Source organism: Myxine glutinosa, chromosome 2, assembly GCF_964187855.1.
Source record: "Myxine glutinosa chromosome 2, kmMyxGlut1.1, whole genome shotgun sequence".
NCBI classification, from domain to species: Eukaryota; Metazoa; Chordata; class Myxini; order Myxiniformes; family Myxinidae; genus Myxine; species Myxine glutinosa.
In genome coordinates, this window is record NC_136262.1 from 153,184,626 (window position 1) to 153,210,239 (window position 25,614).

Genomic DNA, 25,614 nt, shown 5'->3' on the forward strand with positions numbered 1-25,614 from the left:
AGCTCGGAACGGCTAAGGAAGGAGAAAAAGGGCTGAGGTGATATGCGCCATCTTGGGTACCTCCCTGCGCATGGCTTTGGGTCGCTGTGAACGCCGATTGGAATTTGACGCCCTTGTTTGGACATAGAGCTGAGTTTGGCCGGTAATAAAACATTTATTTTCTTTACTTTATCATTCCCCCTTGTTGGTTGTGTGCGTCAGAGTGTGGAGACGTCTGTTTAGTTTTATGAGTTACCTCACGTTTTCCTTTGTTCATTATTAGTGTAAATAAATTTATTTGTACATTTTATTCACTGTGTCTGTGTAATCGGATGACCACGTGTGTTTCCGATCAGATAAGGCCTCAAGCCTTTCCCACGAGCTCCAAACACAATTCCGCCAGAGATTGGAGTCTTCGCCTCGGAGTGTGAAGCTCGTTTTTGGCCATCTGTCACCCTGAGGTGTTCACGACAGGGTGGACGCGACAATACCCTCTCAAGGCACTGTGTGTGAAACACTCAAGACTCCCTTTGCGCAACACACTCATAGTATCAGCATTTCCTTTCACACCACATTCATAATCATGACACCAATACAAACTAGAACGGCACTCAGTTGAGAGCATACCACCGCCAGGTGAACAGTTTACGTTTTGTATCCCAGAGTAGACCAGAAAATCACAATACAGAATCACATTTCATCAAAATCATCCGTCAACAACTTTTTGAGATCTTCTGCTGTATGTAGTTTTTGGCCCTATCTCCCAATGGTGAAGAATCGTTTTAAAAAATTATACTTGCCGGGTCCAAATCCGGATCTTCACCAACATCTAATCATTTCGTCCTCGTCACATACGCTACCTTTCTGCCAAATTTCGTCAGAAGCCGTCCAAAACTTTTTGAGATATTTTGTTCACAAACAAACAGACAGACAGGGGTGAAAACATAACCTCCATCCACCTTTGGTGGCGGAGGTAAGAATACTCACTTCAATAATATTATGTCCATCAAATCGAAGTCCATCAAATAATTTTGTGAAGAGGATGCCAAGTGCCCACACATCGACTGGGGGACCTTCGTATCCATGCTCTGTGAGCTCTGGTGCCATATAGCCAGGTGTGCCCCAGTCATCGTAAAAAAATTTACGATGTATGAAAGGTGTGGCCATGTTGAAGTCGATGACCTTCACGATCCCCTCATTGCTGAAGAGCACGTTTTGTAGCTAGAGAATAAACAGAAGTCAATATGTGAAAAAACATGAAACCTTTGGTGATATATTACACTGAAGGAAAGATGTAAATGTAAATGTGAAGGGAAGGCAGGAAAAAAATTCCAGAAAGGGAAAGGTTTTATAAAAACATCCTCTATCAATTTCTGTCAGGAGTTTACATAATATGGAGGCAGCTGAAGTGAGAGTAGAAAGCGAGGTTTACAAACGATATCCAAATGAGGAGTACAAAGTCACAGGAAGTGAGACTTTGTTGAGCTAAATGACAGGAATCGAAGGCCACAAGTTGTGGAGGTGTGAAAGGAAAGAGAAACTCAAAATAAATTTCGCAATCTCGGTAAGGGACAATATTATATCAAGAGAAAAAGGCGATCTGAAGCATGGAATTAATGAAGAGTGTTCTGTGTGGATAGAGATTAGGGATGGAAGAGTAGTTAGTCACGTATAATCAGGCTCCTGGTGTGACGGAAGAGTAATATTGAAAGATTCATGAAGAATTCAAAAAGTATTGTCGTGTGGCTGGCTCAGTGAACACCGAGAGCATGCCACGGATGGATATAATCGAGCTTAACGAACGAGGCGTTTCCCAATTGATGGCGGATCATACATGAGATGGGGATTGTGGGATTATGCCGATTACCTTCACGGTCCGATGTCTTCTCCCTGTGGAAATTAACTCACGAACGAACACGGAATTTATGGCACAAACAAACAACAACAACAGGCATTTTAAGGCCATTTTCCCTGCAAGAGAAGGGGTTAGCCTTGCGGTCCCCATGACAATGTTCTCCATTTTGCCCTATTTTCTGCATCTCCCCTTGTTAACCCCCTTGCCCGCATTTCTTCTTCGACCATCTTCAGCCAAGTCTTTCTCGGTCTTCCCCTTCCTCTACTTCCTTCTACATTCATTCCCATCACTCTTTTCAACCAGTCACTTTCATCCTTCCTCAACACATGACCAAACCAGCTCAAACTGTTTCTCTTCACAGCATCCATCACAGGCTCTATTCCCATCATCTTTCACAATTCATCATTTGTCTTCCTCTCTCTCAACGATACTCCACACATCCCCCGAACCATTCGCATTTCCACCCTTTCCAGCCTTCGTTGCTGCTCTACGTTCATTACCCATGTCTCACTCCCATAAATCATAACACTTCTCACACATGCAGCATACACCTTTCCCTTCAGCTTCAATGAAACTCCCCTCCTCATCAGCACGCCACTCAGTTCCCGAAACTTCTTCCATGCACATCTCACTCTAGCAACCGTTGCCGAGTCTGATCCACCTTCTCCATTCAGCATGTCTCCAAGGTAACAAAATGTTTTCACACCTTCCAGCTTCACGCCATCTCCAAGATCCTACTCAACATTTCCTCCATCTGCAGCTCCCTCTGTGCACACCTTACACTTGAATGTAGCTGCCACAATGGTTAATGACCCTCTCAAACCACTACATTTTTGATGAACCCACTTAGCGCACATTGTACATTGAATGGAATTCACTCCGACACCCTTCCTGCACACAGTACACGGCCACTTCCCAGTTCTTTCCACCTCACCACATGCTTTACCACTTGCCATCACCTTCGTTTTTCCGATATTCACCTTCAGACCTTTTGTCTCCATACATTCCTTCCACTTGTTCATCTTCTCCTTCAGTCCATCCATACTTTCTGCAATCAACACCAGATCATCTGCAAACAACAACTCCCACGATAAACCCTCCTTTACGTTCTGAGCCAGCACCTCCATCACAGCTACAAATAGTAGTGGACTTAGTGCCAACCCCTGATGCACTCCCACCTTCAACTCAAACTCACCACTGTTCCCGTCCTTCGTCCTTACAGCTGTTCGCGTTCTTTTGTACATTGCCATCACTACTCTGATCAACCATTCCTCCACTCCTAACTTCCTCAATGCCCGTCACTACTTCACGTGGAACCCTATCGAATGCTTTCTCCAGATCAACAAACCCAAGAAACAACTTCTTCCTCTTCTCCATATACTTCTCCTGCAACTGCCTCACAATAAAAAGCGCGTCTGTCATTCCTCTTCCTGGCATAAATCCAAACTGCATTTCGTCAATCTTCACTTTCTTCCTTATCCTCCTCTCCAACACCCTTTCCAATACCTTCATTCCATGCTCCAATAACTTTATCGCTCGATACGAGCCACAGTCCGGAGGGTCACCTTTCCCCTTGTATAGAGGGACGAGGGTACTCAGTTCCCAATCCACTGGAATGCGGCCTTCTTTCACCACCAGATTGCAGATCTCTGTCATTCTCTTCACACCCCAATTTCCCGCTGCCTTCAACATATCTCCCACAACTCCCGTCGGCCCTTCCTCTTTTCTACTCTTCATTGCTTTTATCGCTTCCTCAACTTTCTTCTTGGTTATCTTCTCTGCCGGTCCTAAAACTGGGTTACTCTCTATGTTGCCATCCCATTCATTCTCTGCATTCAACAGTATTTCCATATATCTCTTCCATCTTCCTTTAATTCCATCTGGGTCCACAACGATTTGTCCCACTTCATCCTTCAAGCAACTCACCCCCATCACATCACACCTCTCTGTCGCTATCTGCTTTGCAATCCTGCATAGCGCTCTCTGACCCTCTTCCAAATCCAAGCGTTCTCCGAACATTTTCCTACATGCCTCCTGTGCCTTTGCTACCTCTTTCTTTGCAGCCTTCTTGGCTGCCTTATAACTTTCATGCTCTGCCTTTTCTGCCCCCATACCCTTCGCCTTCTGCCACTCCTTGAACTTCTTCCTCTTCTCGGCAATCTTCTTTCCAACTTCATCTCGCCACCACCATGTTTCCGAGTGCCTCGGTGGTCCTTTTGTCATCCACATACCTCACCAACGGCTCCCAACAGACTATCTTTCATTGACATCCAACCACTTTCAAGCTCAACCACATCATCCTCCACCATACTCAGCCTCTCTTTTAATGCCTCCCTCACTGTCACCTCTTTCAACCTCCACACCTTCATTCTTGGTTGGTACTTCACCCGCCGAGCTCTCCTCGCACCTTTCACCCTTATGTCGCAGACAACCAAGTGGTGCTGTGAAACAGCCTCCTCCCCCGGGATCACCTTTGTGTCCTGGAGGTGCCCCCTATCTCGCCTACGCATCAGCAGGTAGTCAACGGTTGTCATCGACCCACCTGACGTGTATGTAACATTGTAACAAGCTTATTATCCTCTTTCTGGAACTGAGTATTGCAAATGAACAAATCAGCTCCATCAGCAAACTCCAAAATCCTTTCACCTTCTCCATTTCTCACACCATATCCGTAACCCCCATGAACTCCCTCAAAACCATCCATACTCCTTCCCACAAGTCCATTTAGGTCTCCTCCTACCACAACAACTTCCTCATCTTTCACATTTTCCATCAGCTTCTCTATAGCACACCAGAACTTGTCCTTCTCTTCATCGCTCCGGTGGAGCATATCCCGAGATGATGTTCACCAAGAGCTTTCCAATCATCATCAACCTTTCACTCACTCTAGTCACACTCACCACACTGTCTACAAACTCCTCAGAAAACAGGACACCAACACCATTCACGCCCTCCGGGCACCCTTGCCACACAAACTTGTATTTCTGTCCCTGCCTACCCTTCACCATTCTCACACCACTTCCCTTCCATCTCGTCTTCTGCACACAACATATGTCCACTCTTCTTCCGACCAATACGGAATTTATGGCACAAAAAGAAATATTTATTAAACGGAACTGAGAACAATGAAACGCGACAAAAGATAAATGTTCCAAATCGGGACGGCCCCATACCTCACTTCAAATACACGGACCGGAGGTGCCCCACCCCCCCCCCCCCCCCCCCGTTCACCAGGCCTGACGCAGCATTTATGGACAAGAGACCACAAGATAGTGTGTGTAGACTCGTAATAGATATCAAATTTACACACCAATAGATATCCAATATATATCAAAATTACACACAAATTCCAACAGTGGGTGGCAGTCTTTTTCACAGACTACAACCGAGCTGGAATGGGTATTTAATTTTGATTTCTTACTTTCTATTTATATTTGAAGTTTAAATCATTCTATAATGAACACAAAAAGGGTCCATATGTGACAGATCCCGCCCTCTTTCCCTCCATTGTAGGTTTCACCCAACAATATGAATTTTGTTCTTTCCTGCCCCCTTTTTGGGTAAAGTGGCAATGTTTGTTGATTTCCAAGCTGATGGCAGATGACCTTGAGCAAAAGAGAGGGTGAAGAGAACAGAGAGAGGGTGAGATAGAGCGGCAAAGCAGGATTTTAGGACCCATGGGCTGATGCCTTCTGGTCCAGTTGCAGAATCTTAGTCATTTCAACATCACATTTGTACATTTACTCACTATCATCAAGCCTGTTTAATTCAGAACAAAACTGAATGAAACGTCACAGTATATCCATTTTTCATGCACACAAAGACTGGTGCTGTAAAGTCCATGTAGCCATTGAGATCAGAAGTTACACAAGAAATGGGGATAACCTGGATGGTTTGAGAAAAAAAAACTCTCCAAACATATAAATCACCAGGTCAAGTCATAAAATCTTGCATCAATCTATTCATTGTGATATATATATATATATATATTTTTTTTTTTTTTTTTTTTTTTTTTTTTATTATTATTATTATTTATTTATTTATTTATATAATTATATATATATATATATAATTATATAATTATATATATATACATACATACATACATACATACATACATACATACATACATACATACATACATACATATATATATATATATATATATATATATATATATATATATATATATATATATATATATACAGACTTGGCATTTAATATGGAATATTTTTTTTGTGGGGGTGAACTTACTTTTCAAGATGACTTAGAACCAAAAGTTCATTGGAATTATGTTGACATTATTCTAGATTTTGTTAATGTGACCTTTAAAAGAAACAAAAAACACATTTGACATTTCGAAGCAAATAAATTGATCCTTGAAAGTGATGTAAACTGATATCGAACTCAATTCACGGACAGTACTGTGTAAAACTTCTGTACGTTTTCCAGAAGTATCTCTTTATTTTGCACATTAGCCAAAAAAAATTTCAACAAAAACAAAAGCTAAATAATGACTGGGATTACGGACAGTAAAATTACAGTTCAGTACTTCGTGTAACCCCCACGAGCATTCAGGAGAGCACGTACACGTCGAGGCATGCTGTTCACGAGATTTGCCAAGGTTTGGACAGGAATCGCTTGCCATGCAGTGACAATAGTCTGCTGCAATTCACGCACAGAGGTAGGCTGCGGGTCCAAGTTGTCGATTTGACGCGTTAATTCTGCCCACAAGTTCTCTATCGGATTCATATCCGGGGACATGGCAGGCCACTCCATATGCTCTACACCACGGTCAGCAAGAAAGTGTTGGATCATGTGAGCAGGATGAGGCCGTGCATTGTCATCCTGGAAGACAAAGTTTCCTCGAAAGGCTGCACGAGCAAATGGAAGCAATGTTTCTTCCAGAATGACCCTGTACTTGAACTGGTTCAGGTTTCCATTCAGAACAACCAGGTCAGTTTTGCCCCCTGCATGAAAAGCAGCCCAAACGGTCACCCCGCCACCTCCAGCTTGGACTCTTGGCACTATACAATCTTCGTTGTGGGCTTCATGCACTTGTCTGCGCACTCGGACGCGGCCATCTTGATGATAGACCAGAAATCTAGACTCGTCACTGAAGGTCACGTGATTCCAGTGTCCTGGCTGCCATTGACGGTGCTCTCTGGCCCACTGTAATCGGCGCTGGCTGTGTTGTCTGGTCAGGCGTGGCTTTCTCAGGGGACGCCTGGCACGATAGCCTGCTTGAACCAGTCGTTGGTCGACTAGCCTTCTGGATACAGGCACATTTGTCAGTTGCTGCCACTCAGCCCTAAGCCGATTAGCTGACTTGGTACGGCCATTGCAGACTAACCGGTGCAGCTGTTGATCATCTCTCCTTGTGGTTCTGCGTGGACGTCCTGGCCTCGGTGTTGGAGTAGGGACACCCCTATGAGCATTTCGTTTCAGGTTCTTTGACACCTGACCTTGAGTGATGCCATACTGCCGAGCAACAGCACGCTGTTTCATGCTAGAATTTCGTAAAGCCACCACTCCATGACAAACAGCATTGTAAAGTTGACGGACCATCTCCAGAGGAAGCGGCAATAACTTTTGTAGACGTGCAGCAGTTGTTTTCCACTAATACAGAATGCAACAACCCTTATATACCCGATTGTGAAGCCAATCGTCAAATGTACCTGTCCTTGCATTTTGTCACGCCACCTGTGATATAATCCTGTTATTGACTTCTTGCTGCGAAAGACAATCAGTGACATGGTTCTTTCAACAAAGACATCACCGAAGGGTAAAAGAAACTCACCAGATTGATATACTGAGTTCAGAAAGTAAACCCAAGTCAAGAAAAAAAATATATTCCATATTAAATGCCAAGTCTGTATATATATACACAGTGCATTCAGAAAGTATTCAGACCCCTTCACTTTTTTCACATTTTGTTATGTTGCAGCCTCATGCTAAAATCGTTTAAATTCATTTTTTCCCTCATAGTGGAGTGGATATGTGCCAAAAAACACCAGAGTAGTGCACTTCTGGCAGAAAGCATGACATTTGGCACACGGGGGTTTTCGAGTATGCTGAATTCAATAAGAAGAGGCAAGTCGCAAAATGATTACTTCCGGTTAAAAATGGCGGATTTCAAAATGGCCTCCAAGTAAACCGATAAAAAACGTGTATCTCATATATCGGGCATATAGCAATGTGTTTGCATAACCAAAATAGCTAGAATATCATTATTATTAACTGTACATTGCTTCTTCATGTCAAGATGTACATTTGGTACCAGTGAGGGCCTGAAGGCATATTAATAACGTTCAACCCTGCGCGCCTATAAAATTGACAACTGACACCATATTGACACAATATTTTTCATTAATATCACACCATGAATTTTTGTGAGGTTTTAATTTTGTCATCACGTTAATTTTGACATAACGTTGGTGAGCTAACAGCACCGTTGGTATGTTTAGTGAAAGTGCCATGGTCATTAAAATGTGGTAAAAATAACTTGTGTTGTTGTTTTTCTCTACAGTTTGGTACAGTCGATATATGGTTCGAACAGTCCACTGGTTATTATCTTATATTTGCATAACATAAATGATAAATGATGTTGAAGTCTATGAATAGTATTCATCTGCACTGATTGAGGTGTGTTCTATCTTTCCAGGGTTTGGTGTTTGGTGGTAGTCTCCACGCTACACTGCAGTGATGTCAAAGAAAATCAAGCTCGTGTTACCAGACACACCAGGTCAAGGCACAGACTGGTCACTGTGTGTTCTATGTCAAGAAGCCAGCACCGAAGTATTGGTAGATCCAAAGAGGAACCGCAATGTGTCCTACAGATCTATAGGATACCAGACTTTATCAGAGAATCTCCACGCATTGAAGGATTTAGACGCTGTTCCATTCTCCATGAATATTGCCAAATTGGACGATGGATCTGGTATTGAAGAAACGCTTACTAGAAATAACGCTAAATGGCACAAAACATGTTATCTATCCTGTAACAAACAACAAATTGACAGGGTTCGGAAACGAAATGCCAAACAGGACACAGGTACTTCGTCAAAAGCATCAACGCCTGTTAAAAATAAACTTCGGTGCAACTTATCCTTCGGTCAGTCAGATGACGCCACCGTATGTTTCTTCTGCGATCAACCTATACAAACTGAACACAAATATCACTGTGGAGAGACAATGAATGTCGATCAGAATGTTCGGCTAATGGCGACAGCACTGAATGATACAAAGTTGCTAGCTAAACTTAGTTCTGGCGACATGCCAGCTAAAGACGCTACATATCACAAGATCTGTATGACTGATTTGTATACGAGGTACAGATCATATCAACGACACCAAGACACTACAAACAAAGCTCGCGATATTACGCCAGACTCGATGGCTCGAGCAGAATTGGTCTCGTACATAGAAGATGCACACCAGAGCGATGAGAAACGAAACAAGATTTTTAAACTGGCAGATCTTTTTGTTTTGTACAAGGATCGCCTACATCAGCTCACAGCTGATAAACTAGGGTATATTCATGCCACTAGACTCAAGGAAAAGCTCCTCGCTATATTACCAGGCTTAGAGGCAAACAAGACCAAATCAAATGATGTGATCCTTTCATTCAAAGATGATATAGGTGATGCAATACTTACTGCTAGTCAGACAGACCCAGATAGTGATGCTGTCACACTCATGAGGGCCGCACAAATTGTACGCAGAAAGTTGTTTGAGGTAAAACAGTCCTTCTCAGGGTCTTTACTGGATACTCACTAGAGCAACCTTCCGTCATCCTTGCTAGCCTTGGTCCAGATGATACTCTGTGGTACAAATATCAAGAGTCAAACTGCCAGCAACACAGGACAGAGCTATACAGAGCTACAGATACAGAGCACCGTATCATCGTAGTCCCAGTTGTTATGCTACAATGCTGTGAAACGATTTCGCAAGGAAACTAAACTTGTAAGGCACAATCCCGATCGTGAGACAACTTCCACTATACTTGGGTCTTCTGGTCCATAACAAGACCAGAAAGCGTGATTTGGTAGACATCATGTTTGAGAAAGGTATATCAGTGTCGTACGATAGGGTACTACAAGTATCCACTGACGAAGCTAATAAAGTGATTGATCAATTTGAGCGAGATGGTGTTGTTTGCCCTACTTTAATCAGAACCGGACTCTATACTACCGGGAACCTCGACAATATAGACCACAATCCCTCGTCATCATCAGCTCAAGATTCCTTTCATGGCACTGCATTATCTCTAACGCAACATGTGACACATGACAATCCTGGTATTGCTTGTGAGCGGAATGAGCAAGTTGTTCAAAGTGAAACTTCTGTGTGTAAATCCAGAACGATTAAACCATTACCAGATGCTTATACATATGTCCCACCCAGTGGCCACAATGTTCCCAGTGGCCAAGCCTGAGCCTACATGTCAAATATATCACAGCCGTATACCAGATACCACACTACTGGAGGCAGATGAGACCCAGCATCAATGGCTATCCAAAGTTCGTGAACTCATTCATAAAGAAGACCTGGATAGTCATGGCAATATATCTTGGTCGGCATATTTTGCAAGTCTACAAGATTCGGTTCCACGTCCTCCAGCCGTCATAGGACTGATGCCCTTGTTCCGTGACTGTGCCCACACGTTGACCATGGTAACACATGGCATGGATCTCATCAAAAAAATCTACAGAACACGTCAATCGAGGACAAATTCCTGTTATCACACTGGACCAACCACTATATGCTCTTGCAAAGAAGGTTCAGTGGTCTTGGCCTTCATTGTATGGAGAGGACAAGTACGTTGTATTACTAGGGGGCCTTCATAGAGAGATGGCAATGCTCAACCTCATGGGAGACTGGTTAGAAGGAAGTGGTTGGACGGCTGTTTTGTCAAGTGCAAACGTTACTCCCAAAGGCCGAGCTGATAATTTGCAGAGGGATTGATACAGCTAGCGCACAGTGGGCACACCAGGTAACAGCCGCTGCTCTCTTCATGCTGCAGATGAAATCATATAGCGCTGCAATAAAGACTACTGCACCAGATGATATTTTGCCTTTTCGTGAATGGTGTAACCAGATGGAACTCAACCATCCACAGTTCTGTTACTGGAGTAAAACTCTCCAACTAGAGCTCCTCTTCCTGCAGTTTCTTCGATCACAACGCGAGGAGAACTTCAAATTGTATGTGGAAGCACTTGGTAAAATCATTCCATGGATGTTCGGTTTGGACCACTACCACTATTCCCGATGGCTCACTGTACATGGTTGTGATCTCGTACAGCTCCAGGAACAATGCCCGAATGCTTTATCTCAATTTTACAAAGGACATTTCGTGACTCAGAAGACCTGTCACAAATTTTCTGCGATGGCCCATGACCACGTTCATGAACAGCTCAATGCTATGGTCAAAGGTGAAGGAGGAGCGATTGGTATCGAAGGAGCTTTGCGAAGGAGCTTTGCGACGTTGGATGGTAGCTGGGCCGGAGGTATCAATAATTCTAAACGAGTATGAGGACAGTCAATTGTCGAGGAGTACAGACAGTCGTCAACATGAACAGATACCCAGTACACAGAAATCATTTGCTTCTGATGTGACAAATGTGGTGCACGTGATTGATGGAATGGGTAATCCCTTTACAGATGATAGTGACGAATTGTATTCCTTGGACACGAAAGTAATCATGTCGGAAGAAGTGGTTAACGGTGTACGAACTGTAGAAGAACTTGGCAAAACCCAGTACAAGAGCTTTGTCGACGATCGAATTGCGAATTGCAAGCACGCGTACTCCTTTCTATGACACCATCACCAAAAACAACTTACCACTATTCAATTGTTACCACTATTCGTGGTAACAATTGTTACCACTTACCACTATTCAACTTACACTTGTCAGTGCAAAAAGAGCTGCTCTAGGAGGTGCAAATGTTCTAAAGCAAGCCTTCCGTGTACCCAGTTGTGTTTATGTGCAGGCCAATGTTCCAGGGACTGAGAACACTGGACGTTTACGTGTATATAATGTATTTCTCCTTAAGCTACCATATTTGTTGTGGACAATTTGTATATTTTAATGATATTAGATAAGCGTTAAGGTTGCAATGTATTTTCACAGTTCAAGTGATATTATTCAACATAATTCTATGTAAAATCAATCATGTTTAATTTAAAAAATTGTGTCGATATTGTACCAATTGTTTCAATTTTTCGGCGCACAGACGTAAGCATTATGCATATGCCTTCATGCTCTTTCGGGCAGCACTAAATGTAAATCTTAGTGTGCAGAAGCAATGTAGAGTTGGCATCATGATATGTTACTTTTTTGGCTTTGCAAACACATCGCTATGTAACCAATATATGAGATAAACGTTTTTATCGGTTTACTTGGCGGCCATTTTGAAAACAGCCATTTTGAACCGGAAGCAATCATTTTACGACTTGCCTCTTCTTATTGAATTTAGCATACTCGAAAACCCCCATGTGCTAAATTTCATGCTTTCTGCCAGAAGTGCACAACTTTTGCACTTATCCGCTCCACTATAGGTAAAAGGCGCTATATAAATACAATTATTACTATTATCTCGTCTGCATGGAGAGCTCGAGTCAGTTCTAGTCCCAATGATTTGTCATCTTTAGGCTTCACTAAGTATTCTACTTGCCATCGTAACACAGTCCACCAAAGGAATTACGCAATGTTACCTTCTCCAAATCTTGATCAGGTGTTTTTTTTTTTTAGTTGACACTTCTATAACTGTGCGGTACGTGCTGGGTGTGAAAATTGCCTTGGCCTAGTGATGAATGGAAAACACAGCCTGCACATGGACGGCTCTTTCTTCGATGTTTGAAGAAAATTAGAGCTTAACTTTTTCCCATGTGTATATAATGCCAATGGGTTGTAACAAACAATGAGAATCGTATCAAAACCACAAAAAAATAATGAAGTAACAGCTATTCAATCGCTTCCTTCCCTTTCTCCGTTTCTCCCACATTTGTATTTCCCTCAATCTTTCTCACCTCAGCGACACTGGGCCCATCCCACTGCACACGGCCGGATGCAGCATTCGACGCTAAAGTGCTGCCTGGGCCCAGGCAAAGTGACGGTGGCTCAGAGCGGCGCGGACGAGCTGCGACAAGTGGGGGGTTTTTGTCGGGCAATGTCTGCCGGCGTGCATACTCTCCACCGCGGTTAGCTTCATCGCCAGCTGTGAACCCCGTGCTAGAGAGAGAACAGCAAGAGGGAGGATGTCACAGCCAACATATGGTGGCTTGAGAAGGAGACTATTGTAAAATGTATAAAAATATGTACCACCTATGTGGTATACAAGTTGCTTCCATTTACTTGGCAGTAAGCCAAGGAAAAACGGCTAAGTTAGTAGTTATTGTGAAGTTTTCCGGATGGGTTGAGCTAGAATGCTCCCCACCGTCCTGACAAACTGCATCTCTGAAATAAAATCCTGGCTTCAAATCAACTTCCTCAAACTTAACTGTGATAAATCTGAAATAATCATCATTGGCCCAAAAACGCTCACAAAATCCACCCATAATTTTGCCCTCAACATCGACGGTATCCCAGTATCCACCTCCCCTCTCATCCGGAATCTTGGCGTCATCTTTGACCAAACCCTCTCCTTCGACAAATACACTAAACAGATCACAAAGACAGCCTTCTTTCACCTGAAAAACATCGCCCGTCTCCGCTCATCCCTCTCCTCCACGGCTGCAGAAACCCTCATCCACGCCTTCATCACTTCCCGCCTGGACTACTGCAATAGCCTCCTCTATGGTTCACCCTCAACAATCACCAATAAACTCCAATATATTCAGAACTCCGCTGCCCGTCTACTCACCCATTCCCGGACCCGTGACCACATCACCCCCGTCCTTTACAAGCTTCACTGGCTCCCCATCTCCCAGAGAATCCAGTACAAAATCCTCCTCTTGACCTACAAAGCCCTCCATAACCTGGCCCCATCCTACCTGGCTGACCTCCTCTCCAGACACACTCCCACCCGCAACCTCCGCTCTGCTGGTACCAACCTCCTGACCCCCCCCATCCGGACCAAATTCAGATCCTGGGGGGACAGGGCCTTCTCCATCGCTGCTCCCACCCTCTGGAACTCACTACCTCACACCATCAGAGACTCCTCCTCACTCACCACATTCAAAACATCACTCAAGACCCACCTGTTCAGCACTGCATTCAACATTCAACCCACAGCATTTAACCCCTGACTATCACTTCTCCTTCTCCCTCCTTTTGCTTTAAATATTTCCCTATTGATTCTTGTCTTTTTGCAATTGTTGTTTTCATGTTTTGTTATGCATTATGTTTTGCACTCTGTCAAAGCACCTTTGGGCTTCATGAAAAGTGCTATACAAAATAAATGAATTATTATTATTATTATTAGAAGCTCACCCGACACCATCGCCAGCAGGAAAATCGAGCATTGGGGCTCGGAGGCCAGACGTCCCCTCGGTGACCGACCCGGACGTAGAGCCGCGGGTGCAGTCGGGCGGCACGCCGAGATGGAACAGCGGATTGTGAAAAGACAACGGAAGCAGGGGTGGTGGTGCAACTGAGTGGCCAATATCCCTGGGGAAGGGGAAGTAAAATTACACATGTAAGATGGGAAAAAATTAAGGAAGGGTTGTTGGACCAGAGCGAACCATTGGTTCCATACCTGCCAACCTCTGCCATGGTCAACGCTAGCTGTTCGGGTCTGCGAGCCAAAACACCACCAGAAGTTTGCGACCAGCCTCCTTTAGGCCACAGCTTCCCACCTGGCCCCGTGCTCTCATCGGCCGAACCAAGGTCAACGCCACCACTGTGGAGGCTGCTGCTGCTTCCACCACCCACATCACCATCACGATCAGAGGGAGGGTGGCTGTGCGGTGCGGGTGGAGAGGATAATGGTGGCGGTTCGGGACGCGTTACGAAGAAAGCTTCACGGTTCTCTTGTGTCGGTGATGGTAAGCGAGTGACTCCCCTGAGAAAGGATAGAGGTGAAAGATAGTCGTTAACGAAAGGTAGTCATTCAAAATATTGTTTGTTCATAATCATTTTGTTCATAATGTTCATAAAAGGTAGTTTGAAATTGTTCATAATCGATCGAATGACACATATGTCATATAAACTCATAATGTAATCTTTAAAACAATCCTCGTGCTTGAAAACATGTATTTTGACACCCTGTTTGCATTTCTATCATGTTTTTAGGTGGTAATATGATAAAATGCCAAAATTGCCGCCATTTTGGACGCCATCTTGAATTTCCGTTGAAGCACAAGGCGGATGTCTGGGGACTTTTAGTATGTTATTCAGGACAGTTTTCTGAACATATCCTGAAATTTACAGCTTTGTTTGAATTTGTTCCGGGTTAAATCTATTATTCCTGGACTACTTACTGTGGATCAGAATTGCCAGTAATAAATACTGACAAGCTTCTGCAGATGAATCTGTGCGAACACTGCATTTGAATCCAAATCCTTCATGCTGCTGGCTTCGGCATCCCATTACAATGTCTTGACCCACTACGCCGCCAACGTCCCCTACAATTATGTTCCGGGCAACGGCCATTGTAGTATGGCTAATATCGAGTCAAAATGAACAATAACAATCATCCAGCAGGACACAATAGGAATGTTAATTGGACACCGTACTACAGAGGGCGGTGACAAAGAGCCATTGTTGTGTTATCAGTTATCCTGTATCTGAGGCTCGGAGACTACGTAACTTGTACATATGATTCATGTGCATATTCCTTTGCTATCTTTGAGTAGTTCCATTCTCGAACCATATTATCTCTAAATTAACATACATATTTGGCAGCAGTCGCTCCTCCATCACAAATGTGCCTCCTGAGCACAATCGAAAAAATAAAATTCACAATTGGGAATAGTACAATAATTTATACTTGGTGCTCAAAATCTACTCTTCTGACCAGTGAGTAACATTTGACAATATCATGTCATTAATATTGTAAATTACTCATGAGCAGAAGAACATGTTATTACCATCGACATTGGGAATTAAGTGTTTTAATGGCTTGGATGTGCTCGTGTTAAAATAGTTACGATGAATCCTGACTTGTTCAGCTTTGGGGCCACAATGGGACTGCCAGGTATGCACGAAGGAGATCAATGCTTGCCTAATCCACATTACATTGATTCGGTTTCCTGGTGCCAACCAAAATAGATCCCATCAATCTCATTTATGCCACCAATCTCTCACCCGGCCATATCTCCATCTTCAACTATACGATGGAGGCCTGAAGCCAAGCTCATGCTGCTGATGGCGGGCCCACTCGCAAGCCGATCTCCTGCAACACCCGTTATCAACAGGCCCGGGCATGCCGTGCCGGGTCCGTGCATAGATACCAAGGGCGCAGGTGGGGCTGGGGGGCTCGTTGAAGCGAGCGCTGCACTGATGTCACCCAGGATCCGTGGCAAAGGACCGAGTTTGGCTGCAAGAGTCTAAGGCAAGGGGTTGGGGGTGGGAGAAGGTTAGGGAAGAAAACGGAGTCTTTCACAGACAATTATCACGAATGTACAGTGATCAGACGGTATTGCCAAAACTCAAATCAACATGACGTTTTGGGCAGATTTTAGGCTTTTAAATAATTTTCCCAGGGTGCGAAGTGCAATTGGGTTTATAAGTTTTTCATATCCGTGTTTCATCCTCTTTGCAAGTGGTTGGGAAACTTCAGTGGCTATTAAATCACCAAATCTCCACCACCAAGCTCAATTTTGTGTTTTCCTCTCAGGAGATATCAATTCACGTGGTACCCCACGACAAATTACAGCAAGCTACAGGCACCAGCAACATGTAAAACTTGGCTTAAAATGCAGAGCTTTCAAGTCAACCTGTATACTAATTTGCATATACCAACAGATCCTCAGCAATGTCATCATGAATGATTAAATGAAGTAACCAATCAATAGAAAGGTGGACGAGGGAGTAACGAAAGGAAGCAAAGAGATGGTGAGGGAAAGGAGATGTGGGAGGAGATGAGGGACGGGAAGGAGAGTATGAGGGGAAGTAAATGGGAGAAGAGTAAGCTAGAAGGAGATGGGGGAAGAGAGGAACGAAGGAGAGGGAGGTTGGCAAGGAGAGGTTCGGAAAGGATGAGGGAGGTTGGCAAGGAGAGGTTCGGGAAGGAGAGGTTCGGGAAGGAGAGGGGGGTAGAAGGGAAGAAGGGGGAGGGAGAAAGGGAGGAAGGAGAGAGGAGGCAAGCAGGGGGGAATGAGAGGGGTAAGAAGAGAGGTGGTGGCAGGGGGGCGGAGAGGAGGAAGAAGAGGGAGGTTGGGGGAGGAGAGTGGGGATAGGGAGGAGGAGAGGGGAAGGAGAGGGAGAAAGCAGAGGGGAGGAAGCAAAGGGGAAGAAGGACAGGGGGGAAGGAGGAGGAATGAGAAAGGGAAAGGGGGTGAAGAGAGAATGGGGAAAGAGATGGAGAAAAGAGAGAGGGGGATGAGAGGGGGAGTGGAGGGAGAGGGGAGGGGAAAGGGGGGAGTGAGAGAGAGAGAGAGGTGACCATGCCTCATTAACAGGTCCGATCACCATCGAAGGATGCAGCTCAGCTTTGTGGTATCGCAGTACCAGCAGAATTCTGAGTTGAGGCTAGTTCTGCCACTGTGGCAGTGCGTGCGCAAATGAGCCAATTATTTGACCATCTCTTCTTCCCAAAGGATGTCCCATGTCACTAACAGAAATGGTATGCCAGCTGTCTTGGATCACTGTATAGTTACGATGGGTGCATTCATGAAAATGGCAACAGTAATGAAACTGCAGCTATGGTGTGGGCTTTCAGAAATACGCAACGCAGCGCATGGAATGGAGCCACCACACACTGCGAGTAAAATTTTGTAACGTAGGATGAAAAAGCCTTTTGCACTTCTTTCCTTCTGTGTATTTGGGAAAAAAAACCAAAAAAAAACAACCAAAGAGAAGGCCACAATTAATATAGCACTTGGCCACAAAGTGAATCCCTTAAACAGCGGGTACAAGAGCAGCGTTTAATCCAAATGCCAGATTCTACACAATTTGGTGGGGATTCTACAACGTGCATTTCGTGGTAATTTGCATTCGTTCTCATAAAAGCATTTTGGAAGACCAAGCCTCGATGGCCTGAAATTGGGTCGACAAGGGCTGTTTGAAAACGCCAGTAATTAGATAAACATTTCAGAAAGAACAAAGGCTTCCTCTTCAGCTTACATAAATTGGAGGTTTTTTTTGTTGTTGTTGCTCTAAAGTCTAAGCACACTGTCCTTTTCACAGAACCTATGTAACTACTAATGTATGGGCGATGTTTAATGGCGAGCAATCAACACAAGGCCTTTGGTAAACGTTCCGACTCATACATATAACGAAACACCACCAAAGCACATCTGTTTCACTCGCCACGTCACTGTGGTAGTTTTGTTGGCATTCTGCTTGCCTTTGGTCTGATCTGTTTTGAGCAGGCCTGCCACCAAAGGTCAAATACGGTATGTTAACGAGTCAAAATAACTGTGACATGTCTGTTACTTGTCGTATTTTGCACATGTATGCACTAAACTAAGCATGTGTGCAAATGGTTGCATTGCACTAAACTTGCTCAAATCTATAGTGGTTTTCTAAAAAGGGATCTGAAAAACATGGTAGATGTATATCTGCTTTTGCATCTTCAAGAAAAGATGCTGCAAAAGCACCTATTGCAATGTCCTTTGCAAACTCGTCGAGACCCTGTTAATTCACCATGACAATGATTGGCAAGCTACGCACACCTCCTGCTCAGCTGAAACAGGTCGAAGGTAACACTCGTGATTTGTTGACATGATTACTCCGCCAGGGAGTAATGCATTCGATCGTGTCCGTCCGTGTGTGTGTGGTGTGTTCGTGTGTTTGCGAACAAGATATCTGGAAAAGTTCTGAACGGATTTGGATGAAAGTTGGTGGGATGATTGCCCTTGGGATAAGGAAGAATTGATTAGTTTTTGGTGAAGCTCAGGATATTATTCCCGATCCAGGAATTTTTTGAAGGATTTTTTTTACCATTGGAAGATAGGGCTCGTTTTTTTTAACATTATCTTCTATATATTCTATATTTAACATTGTGATATGAAAATAGTTTTCATATTTGTTGTAAATGTAGTTTAAACTCGTGGTTATGCGTTGGAGCGGTGTATTTTCTTTTAGCAGCGTCGTCTTCAATATTCTTTTTTTTTTTATAATAAAGACATATTCTGTCATTTTAAAACCACCAAAGTGTGTATTAGGTTTCCCCGTTTCATAAAATGTATCGTTTGATACGTATAATGCTTTAAAACTTTTTTTTTTTTAATCTTTACCTCAGAAGAGATATCAACATTTAGCTCAGCGAATGTCATTCGCGGTGTCAGTATTTGATGAACTTATAAAGACTTAGTTCCAGATTTGTCAATGGCTGAGGTATATTAACAAACGAATTAAAACAGATTTGGCAAAATTTCACCTTTTTAAAAAAAGATCGCACATTCACTCAGGGTTGCGAGAGGCTGAAGAAGAAGAAACCTCGCATGGGCTTCCCCGACCAAATAAATAATTCTGGTTCTGGCTCTGCGATTTTCAGGTTTATTACTCCCGCTAGGGAGTAACGCATTCGATCCTGTCCGTCTGTGTGTGTGTGTGTGTGTGTGTGTGTGTGTGTGTGTGTGTGTGTGTGTGTGTGTTCGTGTGTTTGTGAACAAGTTATCTGGAAAAGTTCTGAATGGATTTGGATGAAAGTTGGTGGGATGATTGCTCTTGGGATAAGGAAGAATTGTTTAGTTTTTGGTGAAGCTCAGGATATTATTCCGGATCCAGGAATGTTTTTGGAAATTTTTTTGGGAAAGATTTTTTCTGTTTTACAGCATTAAAGCTTTTATTCTTATTCTTAAATGATGTTTTTCTCCTCTAATTCCGAGATATATCAAAATAAATTCTGACAGTTAGGGCTTACTTCCTTTTTCATTTATTGTTTTGGGGAGAGGGGATGTCAAACAAAACGTATTATTCCAACTAAACCCACGGCGGGAGTATGCACTCTACTGAGTGGCGTTCTAGTTGGTACATGTTGCAGATTTAAAATCCTAGATATTTCATACTTAACAGTGTGGAAGGTTTATTACTTGGAGTAACCATAATTCTTCCTCCACAATGTCTGGACTGGCAGAAGAAATGAGGCTGTGCACCTGCTTTGAAGAATTCAACACCGATTATATAGTCACCGTAACTCCGGAATGATTGAATTGTAATGTACTGTATCCCCATGTTCTTGGCTACGTACCGCATCTCCTTGAGCGAGGAGTTCTGAAAGGAGGATGTGGAGGAAGGAGAGTTCACGGCCTAGGTCTATGTAGCCATCAAAGCTCTCAGAGTGAGGCCCTGAATCTGGGTTGGTCATTTCCAGCAGATACCGCTTCATCTTTCCCCACTCGTTTTCCAAAAAGTCATTCATGAAGGCCATGTAGTCTTCCTTGTTTCCAAACCTGACATGGAATGAGAAAATGTGGCATGGGTTGAGGAAATACGAAATGAGGGGAAGATAGGGGCTTTGGTGCAGGGTATGAGAGCACAACAAAATGCACAGGTAAAAAGAAGTTGAAAGTCAAGGAATTATGGATGGCAAAAGTAAGACAAGGTGGAATTATGTCCAGGAGTAAACAGATCTAGACTGAAGACAATAAGCTAATAATTGCAAGCATGATGGTTAAGTATATCTGAAGGCCGGATACCCAGCACTCACTTTGTGAAGTTAGCGAGGTTCTGGATGACTTTGGCAATGAGTGTGAGTGTTCGAGCGGTGCGCTCATCTGGGTACTCCTGGGTCAAACCAAACAGACTTGGGGACATGATGGCGGGACACAGGAAACGCAGGAAGAGGGAGGCAACTACGAGGCGCTCACTCAAATCGTGGCGCCCACGGCCGCCACATTGCTGCCGACAAGATGCAAACACTTCACGGAGCTCTCGAGGAAACACGCTGTGAAGGAAATGCACAAGATTATAAGTTTGTAATTAAAGTACCATGGGCTCATCTAAACCAAACAAAGTATGCAAGGCCTCTCAAACAGTATTTCTCTTGTTACAGGGTAAGTATAGCTAAAGTGTAAAGTTTGTGGTGGTTGCATTTCCTGAAACTTTGTTGCATTGTCATCACTGGTCCAGCTTCAATTCTCAAGGCTGCTCAGAAAAAAACCTCGACCGGAGGAGATGGGCACCACTGGGTATATCTGTGCAAAGAAAAACCACTATGGTGGCCTGACGAGCTTCATAAGGTCCACAGGAGTATTACCACCCTATTTCTTTTACTATACAGTACTTGCACTTGAAAAGAAAAAGGTGCGTTTTCTAAGCTGAGTGTTTATCTCAACTGATAAACCCACAATGCTCCACAAATTAAACTAGAAGCATCTGAAAAGGCAAAGCCCGTCCGCGTCTGCTTTGTATTCAGACTTCTTCTTCCGGATGGTAAACATGACGAAAACGGATAACAAACCCCCACCCCCAAAAACCCATTTTAGGTGATCTTGACCTCTTGACCTCAAAAGCAATAGGCTTCAATGACCCAATATGCAAATTCTTAAAACTTCAGGTAAATTGGATGAAAATTGACGATTTTATGACACTGACCTTTAACTTTTTGACCAAATAATTAATTTGTTTTCTCCATATTAGAAATATAACTTTAAGAAAATCTGATGACAAAAGTTCAAATGTTAAAAGGTTACCGCCCGGACAGCCAAAGACACACACACACATACATACGCACACACGACTAGAACACTCGGTAGAGCGCATACCTCCGCAAGGCTGAACGGTTTACCTTTTGTATCCCATTGATAGGCCGGATCTGGATCCAGACCTGAACCAAAATCGAATCGTCTTGTTCTTGAAACACACCCAACCTGTCAACTAAGTTTCATCCGAATCTGTCTACAACTTTCTGAGATATCCTGCTCACAGACAAACAGTCAGACAGACAGGTGTGAAAACATAACCTCCGTCCACCTTCGGTGGTGGAGGTATTAAAGCACAGGAAAGGACCACTTGGCCCATCAAGCCTGTCATATTCACATCCCAAGGCCACAACGGTCTGCTCTTTTTAAAATACACAATGGGATATTTAATGTCCAGGACCTAAACATATATGGGACAGCCAATCATACAAAGCACCGCTCCGCTCCGCTCTACAATAGAGTGACACGCTGTAAAATTTTCTAACCTGAACCAAATTTCAAAATTTTAACTGTGGATTTGAGCTTAGCAGCAGTTCCGACTGTTAAAAAGGCGTCTCCGGGCGGTGCTTCGTATGACCCACTGAACGTGTTCTTCAGGCGCGGAAGCTCGCTGGTGATCGTTCCGGGTCTATTCTCCTTATTCCTAGAATTTTTCTTTCTCCATCTGACACGGATCATCCTTTACAACTCCGCGGAGGACAGTTTCCGGTCAGGCCGGTCTTTGCGATGACAATCAACAAAAGCCAGGGTCAGAGCTTGCTGGAGTGCTGCTTCCCACCAGTGTTTTTACGTTGCACCGAGTAGAGTAGGAGACCCACATTATCTGCGTGTCTTTGCCAACCAGAATTAATTGCGGATAAGGAGAGAGACTGAGCTTACTGCAGGCCGACTAACCCGCAACGTTGTTTATGGGGAGATCATCTACGAACTCAGGGGCAGATACAGAGTGAAAGTTTGAGGGATAATAGCTCCCAAGAAAATGATGCTTTAAAAAAAAATGGACTAATTTGGCTCAGTAAATAAAACTTTTTTTTGTTCATTACAACTGACTATACCTAACTATTGTTCACCGTCACAAAGCATAAATGATGCCAATGGAAACAAACGCGATGCCCCTATAAGGCTAATTTGCAACGTTTGTTTTGGTCAGATGTATAAAACAACACGTTTGTTTTTCCTGATTGTCACTTTCATTTTGCAATTCATCATTTATCTCCACTTCAACATCTGATCTCTGGGAACATAAAACAAATTCATGACATTATCTTTTGGTAATAAGTGTGCAGACGACGAACATTAACGCTGGCTTAGCAGTAAACATAAACTTCTGAAAGCATGCGAGGCACCGCTTCGTTGCTTATACACCACCCAAATAAAGCGAGGCTTTTCCACAGAACTCTGTTCCACGGGTCCCTGCTCGTTCTTTTTTAAAATGTTCTTTTTGGAAAGCAAAGGTTTCCTCCTGGCACACCTCCCATGGAGATCAAATTTGTGCAGCCTCTTTCTAATGGTAGACTCGTGCACTTTGACATCAACAGTGGCAAGAGCTACGTCGGTCCCATGATGACATTCTGGGGTTCTTACAGACTTCTTTCAGCATCTTGCGGTCTGCTCTCGGGCTGAATTTGCTGGGGCGGGCTGGCCTGAACAAGTTGGCAGTTGTTTGGAATCTTCTCCACTTGTAGATGATCTTCCGGACAGTCAAATGATTGATTTCAAATTGTTTGGAGATCTTTTTAAATCCCTTCCCCGCCTTGTAGGCATCTATAACCTTCTTTCTGAAGGCCTCAGAGAGCTCTTTTGATCTAGGCATGGTGACGCTGCATACTTCAACAACAAAGAGCAAACCCAACTAAATGTCTGAGGTTTAAACAAGACAGGTTCCTGCAAGATCCTCTCTAACAATGTTCTAATCATTTGCACCTGAGCTGGTGCACCTGATTCTAATTTTAGGTATTTGAAGTAGTGATAAACGTAGGGGTGTACTTACTTTTTCTACATGCGGTATTTGCATTTATGTTTATTTAAATTATACAATGGACTACAAAATGTAAATGTTTCATGATATTTGTCATATTATATCACTTTTATCTATCAATATTGTTGAAATGAAGATCAAATAGCTGTATGTTGAAATATGTTGAAAAAGTCAAAACTTTACATGGGGTGTACTTACTTTTTCACATGACTGTACAGCTTACTGTGGCATTTTGTGGGGCTCACGTACCAGAAGTTTAAAAATATTATAACCACAAACTATTCAGTTAATTCTGTCCATTGATAATGGCATAATAAAAAATAATGATAATATTAACAAGCTGCCATCCATACATCACACGAAGAAGAAGAACATCAAGCATCGAGCACGTCCCCCAAAGACTAACGTACCTGAGTCGCATTGAGGAGAGTGAGTGAGCCTTCTAAGTAGGCCGCTGGCAAGGCTGCAATATTAATATTAATAATAATAATAATATTGACAAAAATAATCGTAATAATAATTTGACTCGACCTCAACAAAATCTGGAGGAATTTCCATTTTTTATCAGCTTTTCCACCTTGGAAAATGCCATGTTAACGTGTATAGATAGCAGCTTGAGTGTCATTTCATGTTGTGGCATTTTTCCAAGGCCATAACATGGCTTGTTATGGCCATAACATGGCGCACCCAAGAACAAAAGTGATAACAACAATAACAATAATAGCATAATAATATTAACATTATTCTGATTCTGATGCACCATGCTATGTTTCAGAGTGTCAGTGTTGCCAAAGCAGTTTCCTGGCAAGGACTAGGTGGTTTGCCATTGCCTTTTCAGGAGTAATTTGGGCAGGAATTTGTAATGTGTTCATGGTGCCGGCAATAACTTGCCAACTCTTCGTGAAGGACAATGTGGGATCTGTAACGTCAACAACTAATGCAAACAGACAAGACGTCCAGATTACCGTGTCCATCCGAGGGACGACACACACATTGATGAATCATCCTCCCAATGAAACACCAGGATGATAGTTTATAGCTGGGTCTGGATTCAAACTCAAGCTCGACAGCTTAAAGGCGAGTGTGCATACCTCTAGGCCATCCTGCTGGCCCTTTCACATTATTACTAAGGAATAATATTAATAATAGTAATAATAATAAGGGTGACAGGATGACCCTCCACACTCACCCCTATTCTCTGACCACTCCTGTAAGGAATGAGTGAATATTTATAAAGGGAAGGGTGATGCCTGAGTTAGGGATAATTATAGGGGTTTGAAGCTGCTGGACCATGGAATGAAAGTGTTCGAGAGAGTCGTGGATAAATTGATAAGACGGAGTGTTAATATACATCAAATTCAAATTGGCTTTATGCCAGGATGGGGCACGTTCGATGCTATTTTTATAATTAGGCAAATACAGGAAAAATATCTGGGGAAGAAGAGACAGCTGTACTTTATATTTGTGGATTTAGAGAACGCATTCGACAGTGCCTCAGGTGCCTCGGGAAGTGGTGCAATGGTCAATGAGAAAGTTATGTGTGGAGGATTGGTTAGTCAGGGTAGTCATGGTGATGTATGATGGACCAAAAACTTCTGTGAGGGTAAATGGAGTGCAGAGTGAGGACTTTGAAGTGAAAGTGGGGGTTCACCAGGGGTCAGTCTTCAGCCCAATCTTGTTCATCATGGTTCTTGAAGCCATATCACAGGAACGTAGAGGAGACTTACCTTGCGAGCTCATGTACGCTGATGACTTAGTGCTGATAGTCGAGAGTGTGGAAGAGGTCATGGGTAAATATACAGTATTGAAGGAGCGTTTGGAGGCCAGAAGATTGAAAGTGAAGAGAACAAAAACAAAAGCACTGATTAGTGCGGTGGGAGAATGAACTGTGGAAAAAAAGTGGGAGGTGACCTTGTGTTGTCTGTAAAAAGGGTGCAGGTAGCAACTCAATATTGTGTAAATATTGTAACTGCTGGGTGCACAAGAGGTGTAGTGACATCAGGGGTAGACTGCAGGTGGTTCCTGACTTTAAGTGTGCTGTCTGTGCAG

General features: G+C 43.3%; 1 protein-coding gene across 1 annotated transcript in view; it reads right to left on the minus strand.

Moving 5' to 3' along the window:
* Positions 1-14,646: 14,646 nt before the first annotated feature.
* Positions 14,647-25,614, minus strand: part of LOC144890811 (disabled homolog 2-interacting protein-like) — a gene marked incomplete at its 3' end in the record, with an annotated part of 32,801 nt that continues 21,833 nt past the window's right edge. The window contains exons 9-12 of the mRNA XM_078772650.1: positions 20,594-20,830; positions 20,135-20,336; positions 16,084-16,325; positions 14,647-14,839 (exon numbers count right to left, since the gene is read on the minus strand). Coding sequence (XP_078628776.1) covers positions 14,647-14,839; positions 16,084-16,325; positions 20,135-20,336; positions 20,594-20,830 — 874 coding nt within the window. The remainder of the gene's footprint in view (positions 14,840-16,083; positions 16,326-20,134; positions 20,337-20,593; positions 20,831-25,614) is intronic.